General features: G+C 36.0%; 2 protein-coding genes and 1 pseudogene across 2 annotated transcripts; all 3 read left to right on the top strand.

Moving 5' to 3' along the window:
* The first annotated feature begins 1092 nt into the window (after window positions 1-1092).
* LOC120213666 lies at window positions 1093-4867 on the top strand (annotated as a pseudogene).
* Window positions 4868-5690: 823 nt separating this feature from the next.
* Window positions 5691-7639, top strand: LOC120213574 (cyanate hydratase-like). The gene is made up of 4 exons (XM_039211679.1): window positions 5691-5995; window positions 6059-6130; window positions 6760-6868; window positions 7543-7639. Exons 1-4 carry the CDS (start codon window positions 5730-5732, stop codon window positions 7588-7590), a joined length of 495 nt encoding a protein of 164 aa, XP_039067610.1. The 5' UTR covers window positions 5691-5729; the 3' UTR covers window positions 7591-7639.
* Window positions 7640-9051: 1412 nt separating this feature from the next.
* Window positions 9052-9897, top strand: LOC120213665. The gene is made up of 2 exons (XM_039211739.1): window positions 9052-9401; window positions 9564-9897. Exons 1-2 carry the CDS (start codon window positions 9052-9054, stop codon window positions 9895-9897), a joined length of 684 nt encoding a protein of 227 aa, XP_039067670.1.
* The last annotated feature ends 7272 nt before the right edge of the window (window positions 9898-17169 follow it).

The raw sequence follows: 17169 nt of genomic DNA, 5'->3' as shown, positions 1-17169 counted from the left end.
TGTCAATAGTTAATAAATATTTTGAATTGATACTAACTTGTAATTAAAAGGGTAAAGTACACAAATGGTCCCTCGATTATTAAAAGTTATAAAATGGTTCATGACTATATGATATTGTTTTTCGAGTCCCTCAACTATTAAAAGGTATAAAAGGATCACACGATCATTTATATATTTCAAACTCGTTATTTTCTGTTAAAAAATGGCGATCGTCTAAGTTGGACATTAACATATTGAGTAGGATATGGTATTCTTTTGAGATTTTGGGATCAAATTTTTATCATATCACAATCAACAAATTAACGTCAAACTCAAACTGCAATCATTTTTTAACAGAAAATTACGAGTTTGAAACATATGAATACTCGAATGATCATTTTATAATTTTAAATAGTCAATGGCTCAACAAAGCAATACAATAGTCAAAATACTATTTTGTAACTTTTAATAGTAAAAAACTCAACTAAACATCCCCATATAGTTGGAAGACTATTTGTGTACTTTACCCAAAAAATAATATTAGTTTTTATTTTATTTGAGTACCCGCTGTCAAGAACTTAAGGCATTTAGTACCTAAACTATCAGTATTGATATATTTTAGTACTTATTTTTTCAATTTTTTCGAAACTTAACGTTAAATTTTGAACGGATATTAAAATGAAAAAAAATTAAAGTGTTTATTGTGGGTACTAAAATGAAGCAAAACTAAACTTTAAGTATAATTTTGAAAATATTGAAAGTTTAGGTACTAAAATGCATCAAAATTGATAATCTAAGTACTAAACAAGTAGTTTATCGAATTATATATTAGAACATTAAGATGCTTATTAGAGGAGGACGTGATGAGAACGTTTGCTATCTTTAAGTGTAATTTAACAGCCTATCGTTCCACGTTTTCATTGCACGACAACCTTGTACAACCCATGCAACACCATTGCATGGCCGACAAAATCTCTCTTTTTTGTTCTGTTTTTAATCCCTTTCACTATAAAAAGAAAAACAAATCCCCTTGAAATACCCACTCAACTTTTTGTTTTTCATTGGTTGCTTGACTTCGCCCCCATCCTCAACCCCTCCCTCGTTTTGTCCGCCATGGACGAAGGTCCTCTCCATGGCGGCGCCAACACCAGCAAACCCGTCTTCGAACCACACGATGACAACAAAGATGACGACGTCGTTGTCGACCTCAAATGGCCTTTCGGTCATCTCGACGGCCTCGACTGCGACGACATCCGTGAAGCGGCCTACGAGATCTTCTTCACAGCCTGTCGTTCGCCGTCGTCGGGGTCCGGAGGTGGCCGGAACGCCTCGGCGTCGGCGTCGGCGTTGACGTCTACGTCGTGTTCGACGAATGATCACCATGGGAATGTCGATGGTAGGAATGAATCGTCGAACGGGCGGGTGTATGGGGTGGTGATGACCCCGACGAGTAAGGTTAAAACGGCTTTGGGTCTAAAGATGTTGAAAAAGTCACCTTCTAGGAGGATGTCATTGTTGTCGACGGGATTCCCCACCGGTAACGGCGGCGGCAGTGCAGGGATGTCGTCGTTTGTATCTCAAGGACATGGCGGTTCTCACATCGTTTCTAGCGTACCGCCGTCGTGGCCGCGGAGGCCTTTGACATCGGCGGAGATTATGAGGCAACAAATGAAGGTGACTGACCAAAGTGATAATAGGCTAAGGAAGATCCTCACGAGAACCCTTATTGGCCAAGTATGTCTCCCAATATCACTACCTACTAAAATTCAATTTCAAAAGTTAATTAAATTACACGTCCTTAATACACGGATTAAATCTTAAATCATAAACACGTGTGGACCTATATCTACGTACGTTTTGAAGTTTAGGGATAAATTTAGAATTGGAGTTATAGTTTGAGGGTGTTTGGTGAATTAACCCTTTAAATAACGCTTTGAATTTAAAAAGGGTTTATTACAAATTAAACCCTGAAATTTTCATATTCTTTGTCTTCAGTGGGGAAAGAGACCAGAGACTATAATCCTACCACTTGAGCTACTAAGGTATTTAAAACCATCGGAATTCATTGACGCACATGAGTACCATCTTTGGCAAAAACGTCAGCTCAAGATCCTAGAAGCAGGGCTCATCCAATATCCATTGGTCCCTATAGACACATCCAACTCCTACATGATCCGACTACGTGGCATAGTCCGATCCGGAGAATCGAAGCCTATTGACACCGGAAAGAACTCCGACAAGATGAGAATGTTATGCAACTGCGTCATTTCATTATGTTGGCGAAGTAACAACGGCTCCTACGACTTCTTGCCACTGGGCCGATGGGTACCCCTCAACGTACACATCTACACGGCTCTCCTAAGGTCGATTTTCAGTATTAGGGATGAAACGTTAGTGTTGGATGAGGTTGATGAGTTGTTGGAGCTGATGAAGAAGACATGGTCTACTTTGGGACTCAACAAGCCGATGCACAACGCTTGTTTCGCTTGGGTGCTACTCGAGCAATACATCGTGACAAACCAGACGGAGCCCGACCTTCTTCACGCGGCGTATATGATGTTGATGGAGGTGGAGAACGATGCCCAGAAGACGGATAATCGAGACGAGACATACGTGAAAATGTTGTCTTCGATGTTGGTTGCAATGCAAAATTGGGCGGAGAAGAAGTTGCTCAACTACCACGAACATTTCAATAGAGAAACTAATGGTGGAATCGAAAATCTTTTACCTATGGCCTTGTTGTCGACGAAGATTTTGGTCGAATGCATTTGGAACACGGAAGGGGATGAGAGCAAGACAGGGAACGTATCGGATTCGGACAAGACACGTGCTCGTCTCGAGCATTACATTCGATCTTCCATAAAGAAGGCTTTCGCAAAGGTGTGTAATTTACACACATATTGGACTATAGCAAAGATAAATTATCATCAAATTCTAATTTCTTGCCATTGTTGTTTGCTATAGATAATAGAAAATGTGAAAAATGCTGCCATGGGAGGCATAGGGGATACCTATGCAGAGCTTCTACAACTAGCGAAAGAAACCGAGGATTTGGCTGCGCGAGAACGGGAGTTATTTATTCCGATATTGAAGAAATGGCATACGACTGCAGCCGGTGTTGTAGCCGTGACAATACACCAATGCTATGGAGCAGTGTTGAAGCAGCATTTAGCGGGGTCGAGAATGCTGAACAGCGAGATCGTCGGGGTCATTGAACGAGCTTCGAAACTCGAAAAGGTCTTGGTTCAAATGGTGGTCGAAGATTTCGAAGAGTGTGCCAATGGAGGCAAAGTGATCATCAAGGAAATGATTCCATATGAAGTTGATACAGTCACATTAAGGCTTTTGGGACAATGGATAAATGAAAGACTAAACAAAGGGAGAAAGCTGGTTCATAATGCAAAGAAAACTGAAGTAAATCAATTGCTTCTCCTCGTCATTCCCTTTGAAATAATCTATGGTTAAGTTTACTAAGTGGTTGCATTTTATGTTACAGACATGGAGTCCGATTTCCAAATCCGAGCGGTATGCGAATTCGGCGATTGAGCTAATGAATTTGACTATGGAAACTGTGAATGAGTTCTTTCAAATTCCAGTTGGAATTACAGAGGATTTGATTCTTGATCTAGCCGAAGGACTAGAGCAGGTCATTCAAGAATATGTAACCTTCCTGGCAGCATGTGGTGAGTGCCATGTTTACGTTGGGTTATCGTCTCTCGGGAAATCAACGACGTATAAGTTCAGTCGGATTCTCATCGTTTCGTATCTTTCTTTCCCAGGTTCGAAGCAGAATTATCTTCCTACACTTCCTCCATTAACCAGATGCAACAAACATTCAATGTTGTCCAGGCTTTGGAAAAGGGCTAGTCCCTGCGGTGTTAGAGACGAGGAGATGCACCAAGCTACGGCAATGCATCACCAACATCCTACCCCATCGACGAGCCTCGGAACGCAATGCCTCTACATCCGCCTTAATACGTTGCACTATCTAATCTCCCACATTCATGCCCTCGATAAAACTCTCGCCCTTTCGCCAAGAGTCTTAACACGAAACCACAAGCAGCAGCAACACGCTACTCCGTTTTCCTACTTCGAACGTGCCAAAGGATCCATTCAAGCCGCTTGTGATCACGTGTCGGAAACCGCCGCTTACCGCCTCATCTTCCTCGATACAAACCTAGTATTTTACGAGTCTCTTTACGTCGGCGATGTGGCCAGCTCGAGAATCCGACCCGTGACAAGAATTCTAAAGCAGAACCTCATGCTCCTCACCACAATCCTCACAAACCAAGCTCAAGCATTGGCAATAAAAGAAGTCACGAAAGCAACGTTTGAAGCGTTCCTCATTGTGTTACTCGCAGGAGTGCCATCGAGGAACTTCCATCGGTCCGATTACGAGATGATCGAGGAAGATTTCCGGAGCCTGAAAAGGGTGTTCTCTACCTTCGGAGAAGGATCATTATCTGAAAACGTCGTCCAACAGGAAGCAGAGAAAGTCCAAGGGGTGGTATCGTTGTTGGGACAAACCACAGAACAATTAATAGAAGATCTCAGCATTGTCTTATGCGGCACAAATGGCATAGGCCAAAAGCTACCGATGCCACCGAAGATGGGAAGCTGGAACCGATCCGATCCGATCACGATTCTAAGAGTGTTGTGCCATCGAAATGACCGAATGGCGAACCATTTCTTGAAGAAGACGTTTCAAATGGCGAAAAGAAGCTTGTGAAGCAAGCAAAGGAAGAACATACTATATACAAAACTGGAAATTTGAAAGAACAGGTTTTTGTTGATAATATTGGTTTGTTTGTTTTCATTGAATTGATTTCTGTATTCGTATTTGTGTTGAAGATGATGCTGGAGTTGCAGGCAGGGGATGGGATTGTGGTTTACGTGAGCAAATGTACCATGATGATATGAAAGTTATTTTAAGTGGACTGATTTGTTAAATTCTTAAATTATAGCTTTGTTTGATTTTTTAAGCTAAAATTATTGTTTGGTCCTTTGTTGCGCTTAAATTTGGAATTTAATCCTTATATTTTAATACTTTTTAGGGTAAACTAGCATTTAGTACCTAAACTATCAGTTTTAGTCCATTTTAGTACCTAAACTTTCAATTTTTTCAAAATCATACCTAATGTTTAATTTTGTTTAATTTTAATACTCTATCGTTAAAAATTTCATGCATTTAGTATTTAAACTATCAATTTTAGTCCGTTTTAGTACCTAAACTTTATTTTTTTTAAAACTTAACATTATATTTTGAATGGGTACTAAAATGAAACAAAAATGAAACTTTATGTATGTTTTTGAACAAATTGAAAATTTTACTAAAATATATCAAAATTGATAGTTTAGGTATTAAACACGTAATTTACCCTAATTTTTAAGGTAAGCTATATATCATATACCACTAAACTGCGACTTTTGTATATAAATGCCACTGAACTATAAATTGATACGATTATGTAACTTCAAGAAAATCATCACGAATGATCATTAGTTTTTCAAACTGTTACAAATAATTACTTCGAAATTGAAAAACGGTCCTTAAAGTTTTCAAATTTGTAACATCATGGTGATTATTTTGTATCTGTTCAGAAAGTTCAATGACTATTCTGTAACTTAAAAAGTTTCGGTGACCATAATGATAATTTTAACAAAGTTAAAAGATCATGCAACCTGTTTCATCTTGAACTTCCACTGCCAAAAGCCACCGAACACAAAATGAAGAGGAAAAAAAAGAAACAATGGAAGGCAGCCAAAGCAAAGCCATAATCAGCAGCCGCCTGCAAATCATAAAGCAAAAATCAGGAAAAAGCTACAATCAAATAGCAGAAGAAACCGGCTTAACCAACGTCTACGTGGCTCAGCTCCTCAAACGCCAGGCTCAGCTCAAGCCGGAAACGGCGGATAAGCTAAGGGCAGCCTTGCAGGAGGAGCTTCTTCATGAGATCATGAAACCACCCTTGCGGTCATATGATCCTAACCTTATCCAGGAACCCACTGTTTACAGGTCCGTCGTCTTACGTAATTCATGTTTGATTATCGATGAAGATTAGTTTTTTTGTTCTTGCAGGTTGAATGAGGCGGTGATGCATTTTGGTGAGAGCATAGAGGAGATTATTAATGAAGAATTTGGCGATGGGATGTAAGTTTTTTCAGTGGTTTATAGTTTGGGTATTTTTTGTTGCCATTCATGATTCGTTTATTGTTTGGGAGTAGAAAATAAATAGTTAGCATCTGGAACTTAATTGGAATCCAGAAATGAAAACTGGGTGTTTGAATTGTAATTTACATTATTCATTTCTATGTTATCCGAATTCGGGTTCGGGTGTCGGATGTGTATGTATCCACAGGGGCGTATTGGGGTTTGGGTGTCGGATGTGTATGTATCCAACAGGGGTGTATTCGGGTTCGAGTATCAGATGTGTATGTATCCAACAGGGGCGCTTTCGAGTTCGAGTGTCGGATGTGTATTCGGGTTTGAGTGTGGATGTGTATGTATCCGGCAGGGGTTTATTCGGATTCAAGTGTTGGATGTGTATGTATCCGACAGGGGAGTATTCGTGTTCGAATGTCAGATATGGATGTATCCGACACAGGCGTATTCAATATTTGTAAGTTCTTTTATGTATTTGGGAGCTTCTTGGAGTATCATATCCTCATCATGTCCAGATAAGCCTAAAACATGGGTTTAAAAAATTGGTACTTTAGGAGAAAATGGTGAGTCAATTTTTCATATGTCCATTCATTGATTCATCCTTGTGTTTTCTTTAGCATGTCTGCTATAGACTTCTACTGCTCCGTTGACAAAGTTAAAGGCGTGGACGGGAAAGACCGTGTTGTCATCACGCTCGATTGGAAGTACTTACCATACTCCGAGCAGGTTTGTCCCCTTCCTTTTTCATTAATTCATGAATAAAACTTACTGAACTCCTGAATCCCAATTGTTTCTTGTTGATATGGAATACTCGTTCTTTGGTTATTGAAGGGTCTTGAGACAACAGCTAGCGTTGATTGTGGATATAGGATTCTACTTTGGATTTTATAGTTTATCCTGAATGATTCCCAAGTTCGAATACAATCTGGAAAAGTTTTTGATTAAAGTTCGATAGTTTGTACCCTTTAACATTGTAATCCAATGGAGACAGTTTACAGATCTTCTAGTTTATGTTGTTTAATCAATCCGTTTCCGAGTTCACTTCGAAAATTTCCTTAAGAAAGCCATAGTTACTACTGTTTAACCATCCTAGAACAATGGAAACTTGTGTCCTAATAGGTAAAAAACTTGCACTACCCGCTGGCATAGGGATTAACCCTCCATGACTCGGACTCGAATGTGGACTGTTGGACAGCCTTGAAGGTCATATCTCCTTATTCATGTTTGAAAACTTGCCAGATACTGTTTTTTTTTTTCCCGAGAAAAAACAAGTCGGATCAACGTAGATGAAACTACATTGGATCTAAGCTTGTTCCATTCTTGGTGGAAATTTTGCAGGGATTCTTCCTTTCAAAATTTGAACTAACAAACACTCACTCACAATTCCTTTCTAATGACAGAAACCTGAGCATATGGTTTCAAGATTAAAGCAGCAGCAACGAAGCTGATGAACAGTTTGATGATGCTGTGATGTGCAACTTGGAGCTTCTTGTTGAAGGGAAAGCCTATGAAGCTTTGTATGTGTTTTCGTATTTTACGTTATTCGAACTATTTTTAAACCATGTCCGACGCATATTACGGCATGTATTCGACATCGATCTCGAAGTCCGAATAAAAATTATTGTTATGGGTGGTATTGAATCCCCCATTTTAATCACAACATATAGCAAAAAGGTTTTGCATGATACATCAGACATGATTAAAATGGTAATAATAGAAATAAATGTAACTTAGAGTACGTATAGTATTTTGGTGTGTTCCGTAAACTTTTTATTAATTTAATCATTCAGAAATGTATTCTCATTTTGGATTGGTAGAGGCAATTTCATCTAGGGCTGTAAATGAGACGAGACGGATCGCGAGTTACTCGAGACTCGCGATCGACTCGATCAAGGCTTGATAAATACTCGGATCGAATGGACTCGACTCGAACTCGAGCTCGACTCGAGTTCTTAACGAGCCGAAACGACCTACTCGATATTCGACTCGAAAAACTCGTGAGCAGCTCGAAAAAATGTTATATTATAATTTTAGATTTTTTAAAATTACATTATAAAAAATTTATTAAAAATACATTATTGATAATTATAAAATTTTAAAAAATATATTAAAAATTCTATAATACAACTACCCTCAATTTTTAATTTTTTTAATTAAGCAACTCAAGTCCAATTGTTACATTGTATATTACTAAAAGAAAAATAAAAGCTCATTTAATTAAGCACATGTTAGATTACATTCTAAACCCTAAACCTAACCCTAAACCCTAAACTATTTAATTATAAATTATAAACCCTAATCCCTAAATCCAAACCATAAACCCTTAATCCAATTATATGATAGGATACTAAAAGAAAAATAAAAGTCCATTTAATTAAGCACATGTTAGATTACATCCTAAACCCGATTATATGATAGGGGTTACATGTAACATACAAATTATGCAAAATGAAATTAATGAAATTAACAAGGGTTTATATGTAAATAAACTAATAAATCACACTTGGTCAAATCAATCAATAGGTCCATTATCAAAACAAACGATGATCAAAACATAAAATAAAAATAAATTAACAACCCAAATCATAAAAACTTAAACCTTGATTAATGACGAAATCAGAAGATTACAAATATAACAGGTCCTAAAATGCTAATACTCCTTTTGTAAAACACGGGCTTGAATACCTGTCCACTGTCCACGTTTCTTTGGTTTTCTTTTTCTCTTCAACTCTCTGTTTTGTGTATTCTCAAGCTTTCTGCAACAAACATGGGGGCTCTCGAGTCTCGATTATATTTCAAACTTTTGCATTGTCTCCGAAAGGAGTAAACGCAAGCCAATATGCAGGTACCTTTCTTCTTCTTTGAATCAACAATTCAAGAAATCACCTGCAAAACTCCATTTCCTAGCTATGCCAATGATATTGCCGTTGCAAGGTGAAAAGGCCTCGATGAAGATGGAAGCAAGCCAATACAAGAGAATGGAAGAAGAAAAGATAAGCCATACAGAGGAATCTCTTGCGATTTTCGAAGAGCTGATGTATCGGAAAGAAATGGAAATTTTTTCTCTTGAGTTCCAAATTGAGGCTTATAAGTACAAACTTCTAAGTTTGGGGTGTGGTGAATTGGATGACATTGAGAAAATTTTCCGGAGAATCGATTTGCAGAACGAAATGATGCAACACAAGGAGAAAGAGAGATTTATTCCACTATTAGAAGACTCAGCTCCCTGCCGTCATTTCTACCGACGGATTTCTCTAAAGTAAAGAGTACTAGCGATGGAGAAAAGCATGCAAATCCAATGCTAGAATCGAGTTCAAGCATAGATGCAGAAATCTTGACTCAGTAGTCCGCGATCATGGCTTTGATTCAAGGAGAAGTTCACCACGCTCACCGGATTCAATTCTTACTGGGAACATATCAGAATTCTAAATGAGAAGGTGAAAGAGATTTCAGATTGTAAAGAAGTTAGTACAAAGAAGTTACCCAAAATAAAGGTAAAACCGGAGTCCCAATGTACCAGTCCAAGAGCAAAACTTCCCCCTAAATGTCAAAAACTGAAAACTTCTGAAGATCCATCAGAGAAAGTCACTCCAAGTTCTGCCAATTCTGCTAAATCTGTTCATGATGTATTCATAGTACATTGCAAATTCAAAGTTCTAGAAAGCAGTGAAAGAAAAAAAAGTAATGAGCAAAAGAATGAAGGGAAGTTATATGTTGAAGAAGATAATAGGCTTAAGAAGCCAGATATTTCATGATTGGATCACCTCTAGATGATGATAGCGATTGGTCTGTCAAGGATGACTTTCAAAGTGTAAAGCCAGGGAAAGAAGGATATAAACTAAGAGATGAGATGAATCCCGACTACGAATCGTCTGCTGAATATGATACTGAATGGATAAAGATGAGTAACTTGCTAAGTTCAAACAAGGGGAAAAGATCATGTAAACTGGGTGATGAGCCGAGTGATGACTACAAATCAGCTGCTAAATATGATACCGAACAGGGTGTTGAAGAGGGTGAAGAGCATGTGGCCTTATATCCCACATCTTTAAGATAGAAGCAAGTGCTCCACAAGTGATTCTATAAATTAAAGCCCAAACTCAATGGTTTAATATTTGGAGCCGCGTGGTTAGCAATTGAGCTTAAATTGAGCTTGAATTGAGCTCAAAATCGAGCTTGAATTGAGCTCAAAATCGAGCTTGAGATTTGAGCTTCATTGAGCTTGAGATTTGAGTTCGAGTGAGTTTTAATATTATTTGAGTTTTTGAAAATTTTTTTTGAGTTGAGTCGAGTTGAATAGATTTATAGTTTTGAGTGAGTCCTCCAATTCCACCACCATCCATGCTCTATATCCACCACCGGCACCCCCTCCAAATCCATCACCGACACCACCTTCAGCACTCCCTCCACCTCCTCCAAATATGCCTCCACCTCCACCACCAGCACCACGTCCAACACCACCACCTTTTCCAATCTCACCTTCAATGCCACCACCTTTACCAAAGCCATCATCGCCAATGCCACCACCTAACCCACCTCCTTTTCCTATGGCACCACCAAGGCCTCTTCCTCTCCCGATGCCACCGCCATGTCCACCACCAAGACAGCCACCCTTTCTGATTCCTCCACCCTTGCCAATTCCACCACTAAGTCCCTCACCCTTTCCATGTCCACCACCTTTTCTTATACCACCACCAATGCCACCACCAAGTCCATCTTTTCCAACTCCACCATCAAACCCTCCAGCAGTTCCACCGCCGCCTCCAAGCCCTCCACCACCACCATCCAATACATCCACTTCCACCAATACCACCCCCACCTCCTGCACCAAACTCACCTCCCAAATTAGTCCTGAAATAGAAAAATTATGTCATGAACTATTTTCTTTACTATAGTCATATCAATTCTAATCATGAATATGAGACGAGAAAAATTTATGATGTTTTTTTTTATTGAGTGTATTTATAATAATACGATTCAAAATTGAATTGAAAATATATTTTTATTTCTAAGTACTATATATGATAGGATAGAATTGGTATTATGAGTAAATTCGAAATAAATTTAATTTTATATTAGTAGTCGATTAATATGAACATGCCAAAGTACACATTGATATATATAGCTGTTGAAAGGGCTATGCATTGTTAAAAGGGCCATGCTTCAATGTCGGGAGTCTTCGACCTCGGCGTCGGTGTTGGACTTGGGTTTTCACCGTCGCACATGTGGCAGTGCAGTTGAGGGTTCTCACCATTTTAATGAAACAGATTGGATCCAACTCCCACACTATATATATATATATATATATAATCACTGATATCCGATATATTGATCAATTAATCTAGATCGGGAATTACATAGGCAGGAGCGACATTCCCAACCCAATTTACTTCATTCGCAATTGTTAGGATTCGAACCCTGACCTTGCTTAAGGGATCCAGTGTCTTATTCCACTAAACAAACTGGTTGTTGGTCTCCTACTATATTAATTAGAGGGTAAACTACACATTTACTATCTAAACAATCAATTTTGGTCCGTTTCAGTATCTAAACTTTCAACCTTTTCAAAACCATACATAACGTTTAGTTTTCATTTCATTTTAGTATCCCACCATTAAAAACTTAACTCGTTTAGTATATAAATTATTAGTTTTGGTCCGTTTTAATACATAAACTTTTAATTTTTTCAAAACGTAACGTTAGATTTTGAACGATGTATTAAAATGAAACAAAAACTAAAGTTGTAACGGTGAGATACTAAAATGAAATTAAAATGAAACTTAGGTATGATTTTGAATTTTTTTTTGAAAGTTTAGGTGCTAAAATGGATAAAAACTAATAGTTTAGATACTAAATACATAATTTACCCTTTATTATATTACAATTAGACAAATAAATTCAATTTAACTTCAAAAATAATTTTTTAATTTAATTTATTTAAATTAAGTTATTTGAATCAATTGAATATTAAAATCATATTATTTTCATCTTTAATTAAACAATTTAATTATTTTATAATTTTGTGTGATTATTTGTTTCTTCAATTCTTCTTCCGTTTTAAATATTCTTTTATAAATTTGAACTAGGGATAGCAAAAAAACTCAAATCCGTCGGGAAAATCGAAAATCGAATTAAACGAATCAGGTTCGGGGATGATAAACGGGGACAGAGACGGGGACGGGTTTGATAATCCCTGACCCGATAAATATTAAAAATAATTATTATATATATATAATATTAATAAATTTAATTTAAATTAAAAATATATATATAATATTTATATATAATTTAAATATATATACCCAACCCGATACCCGTTTAAATAACTGTTTATGCTAAACGGAGATACCCGTTTCTCCGCGGTTTTCCCCGATTACCTGATGGGGATCCCCGTTTAAATCCCCGTGATTTTTTAAGCGGAGACGGGTACGAATTTTTTAAACGGGGACATGAGACCAATCCCCGGCCTGAAACCACCCTGTTACCATCCCTAATTTGAACCACATTCTTATAAACTATGTATAATACCTTCGTAACTTTAATTTCTCCTTTTAGCAACAAATTTCTTAATTTCTTAATTTAATCTTCCAACTTTAGACTTTATTCAATTTAGTCATTTGAGTGTAATTCTTTGTAATTTTTTCTTAACATCAATTCATGAACTCTTTTATACTCCCGTAATAGATTTTTCTTACAATCTCTTCTTAAAAAATTAATATTATAAATATATTATATAATTTTAGACGATATTTAATTTATTAACAATATTATAAATTTATTTATATCGTATATGGTTCGATAGAGTCATTTAAATTAGAAAATCAATATCATATTAATTAAAATTAAATTTGAACAAAAACTCGAATAAATATAAAAGTAAATAATTGCATTGTTCAAATAATATAAACATGAAAATCAAACTGAAGAAGTATTGTGCATTTCACCTTGTGTATGCAGAAAATCCTAGTTGTGAGATTCATCTATCAAAATCAGGTGTATGATCCAAGTCGGTTTAAATCAGTCGAGACGAAACCCTAGAACCGAAAGGGAAAAAAAAGGAAAGACAAATTCTTCAAGTTTCCAATTTGATCATGGGTTGGACCAGTAAAAAATTGATTGAATGTACAAATAGTATGTTAGGAGATTGAGTGAGATAACAACAAGAAATCACAAGTTAAGAATACATATATTCTTGTTTTTTATTTTTAAATAAAATTTTTTAGATAGATTAAATAGATTCAAATCACAATCTTAAACGCTATCTTTTTATATATTATTTAATGGATAAACTATACGTTTAGTACTTAAACTATTATTTTTGTTCCATTTTAGTACCTAAATCATACCTAACATTTAGTCTAGGTTTCATTTTAGTACCTCGCATTAAGAACTTAACGAAATTATTGTATGTGACAATTTTATGATTAAATTACATCATTCATCATTCAACTATCTTCTCACTCCTATTTCGGTCACTAAAGTTTCAAAATTTTCACGCATTCTTATATTAGTTTGAAATTAGTTGAAAAAATAAAAAACAATTTGTTAGAAACCATCAATAGTGATATGATAATTGTAAATACGTTGGGTCATAGTGCTAGAATAACACGGATTCGTAGAAATTGCCCGATAAAGATTCAAGGGGTTGTATTCCTGGTGAATCTTTTGGAGTTATCGTTTGATGAATTTGAGATTATATTGGGCATAGATTGGTTATCTTGGCATTATGGTTGGGTAGATTGTCGCATGAAGCGACTATTTATAAAGGATGTAGAGGGCGCCGAGATAATAGTAATTGGAGAAAAGCGAGATCTTTGCCCAATATGATATCAGCAGTGACGTCAACGAAAATGATGGAAAAAGGTTGTACAACTTTCTTAGCAAATATGATTGATACCCGAACATCTGAAATTCGATTGGAGGATATTCTGACAGTTCGAGAATTTCCAGATGTATTTCCTGATGATTCTTTCAGGTTTCTGATAAAGTTAAGCATAAGATATCTGGTTTGAACATTCTGAAAATTCAATCTGTTTTATTTTTAATGATTTTATATATTTCAATATTTTATTTATTTGTTCTCACCTTTAGTATTAATGCCTCACTAAGTTATACTTAGCGTTAGGGCTGTAAATGATATGAGACAGATCGCGAGCTACTCAAGATCGACTCAATCAAGGCTCGATAAATACTCGGATCGAATGGACTCAACTCGAGTTTGAGCTCAACTCGAGTTCTTAATGAGCCGAAACGAGCTACTTGATATTCGACTCAAAAAGCTCGTGAGCAGCTCTGTAACACCCCCAACCCGTACCCGACCCGGATACGAATCCGAAGCGTTACATTGACTTATCAAAACAATTTCTTTTGAGAGATGTATAAAAAATTAAACTCTAACTTGTATTTTAGTGGTGAAACCCTTATAATAAAATGTGTATTAAAATGAAAGATGAAAATAAACATTCATTAATTTACATAGATACAAAAAGTGTTTGGAATACAAACTGGTCAGAGCATTTCAATTTAAACTTGTAGTACATGCCAACAATTTACAAAATAGCAAGAAACCTACATTTAAATTGTGTTGATCTGATCTTTGCGGGGGTATGCTATCCTCGCCTAGCTTAGCTCTTTGCTTTCTTCGAACCTACGTGTGAAACAATCACATGCTAAGTCGTTGACTTAGTGAGGCAAATACGAGTCAAATAAGGCATTATATAAAAATTTCTTATTCACTTCATAGAACACATTTCATAAGGGATTCAAATAACTTTTCATAACAAAAATGTATACTTTTATACTTTGTCCGGGTTATGTAACTTTAATTTCAAATGTCCAATGTCTATTACTGAGAACTCTAGGTATTTGAGTATCGAAGTGCCTCATATTTGTCCCGAATGACCACATAGTTTTGTCCCGAATGACCACATAGAACCCTCGACTCTTGGCATGCCAACTATACCTCTAATCCTCATACATATACCTTGGGCTTTTAATCACATAATTATTCATCCTTTTGTTATTCAAAGTATATCTTGTTCACATAGGTACTTCCATATCGAGTTATTTCGTATACATAGATTCATATGTCAAATTTTCATAATTATGTACACATAAATATCAAAACATAGCTTAAGTAATATAACTTGAATAAAATATTGTAAAATATAACATAAAAGAAACAAAAAGATTTTCGATCGAAAACTCTGAGGTTGGCTTATCGCAAGTCGCTCTCGAATCTAGTATAAAACAATTGAGTTGCACTCACCTTTGCCTCACGTAAGTTCTAGAAAAATCCTTATCAATCTTGATCGATAACTTATAACGTAGAATCACCCGGACTTTGCCTTCGTTCAATGTCTACACAATAATACAATCGAGATGAATATCGAGTTTTCATATTGCTATAACCGATCATTAATAGCTTAAGCTGAAAAAAACACCAAATTCACCATTTCAGGCACAAATATAGTATCATTACCCCTCCTACAGTACCAATACTTCCCTTCTATGGTATCGATACCCACTTCGGTATCGATACCATTTTGACATTATGGAATTTCAAACTTGATAATGGCATCGATACCCTACCCTTGGTATCGATACCCAAATTTCAATATCGATATATTCTTCAATCAGTACTGATATTGATCCTCGAATTCAAACTAATTTTGCCTTGAAGTATCGATACTGTTCTTCCAGTACCGATACCCTTACCCTGAATTTACTATTTTCATTTCGAAAATTAACCATAACTCACCCAAATCTCCCACTTTCATCTCCATTCATGCCTTTGAACTCAACTACTCTTACCAAAACCAAATTATATCGCTTTAACACTACTAACCATCCAAAAATCCCACTAAAACACTTGAGACTAAAATTATACCATAATTTAAAACATGTTCTTAATCATTTCTAATTCTTCTGACTCCTTAATTAGACTCTTGACAAGTCAAATTTATCAATAGAAATCCAAAAACTAAACCATATCAACATATCCTTAAAAAACCCATTTTACAAATTTATCTATAATTCATCCATCTCTTAGTTTTACTCAACCATAAAGTTTCCTTAAGCTTATATAACACTCAAAGAACAAGAACTAACTTAAAATTCAAGGAACAAACAACTTGAAATCAATTCACCTTAAAATGAAGCTCACAACAACGAGGAATAAGATAACAATGGTTCCAAACTTCTCTATTTTCCTTTCCCCCATTAATCCACGTGTTTTATATCCCTTAAAAAGGGAAGACAAAAATCATTCCTTGGAAAAGACCATAATGTCTTTGCAATAATCCAACTTTGATATCAAGTCCTAAACAAAATTTCTAAATTAAATCCTTGAATGTTTCAAGTTATTTCAATTAAACCACTAAGTTTTGAATTCTTACATTTTGGTCACTGACCCGATATTTGGAGTGTCACAAGCTCGAAAATATAATATATTAAGATTTTATTTTTTAAAATAAATTAGTAATAATATTAATATTTATGTATTGATTTTTTTAAAATACAGTAATATTTTCATGTATTTAAGGTTCAGGTTCGAGTTTGAGTTTGAAGCTTCAATCGAGTTAAGTTTAAGATTTTTTTTTTCATTTCGAGCATTTTCAAGCTGCTCACGAGCTTCAGTTCAGGATTTCGAGTTCGAGTCGAGCTTGAAAATTTTAAGCTCGCGAGTTTTCGAGTCGAGTTGAGCTCAACAAAACTCGAGCTTGACTCGACTAGGCTCGTTTACACCCCTACTTAGCGCATGATGATTTTCATGCGTATGTTCTGATTAAGATTTGGACGTTTTGTGAGGAGCCTCCCAAGCATCGTGTGTAGATCATCTGTATTATCAGTATCAGTAAGACATCACCAATGTTTCTTTTGACTAATAGTGGCATGTATATTTATGTTGTTAACTTGTTTTATCAGTTATAACTAAATGGTCTGTAATAGTAAATTAGAAATATTAAAAAAAAATAAAATTTTAAGCAACTGTGAATAGTGATCATTAGTCAGTTTGATGTGACATC

The sequence above is a fragment of the Hibiscus syriacus genome, unplaced genomic scaffold (genome assembly GCF_006381635.1).
Source record: "Hibiscus syriacus cultivar Baekdansim isolate YM2019G1 unplaced genomic scaffold, ASM638163v2 tig00110044_pilon, whole genome shotgun sequence".
NCBI lineage: Eukaryota > Viridiplantae > Streptophyta > Magnoliopsida > Malvales > Malvaceae > Hibiscus > Hibiscus syriacus.
This window is presented reverse-complemented; position numbering and strand designations above follow the sequence as displayed.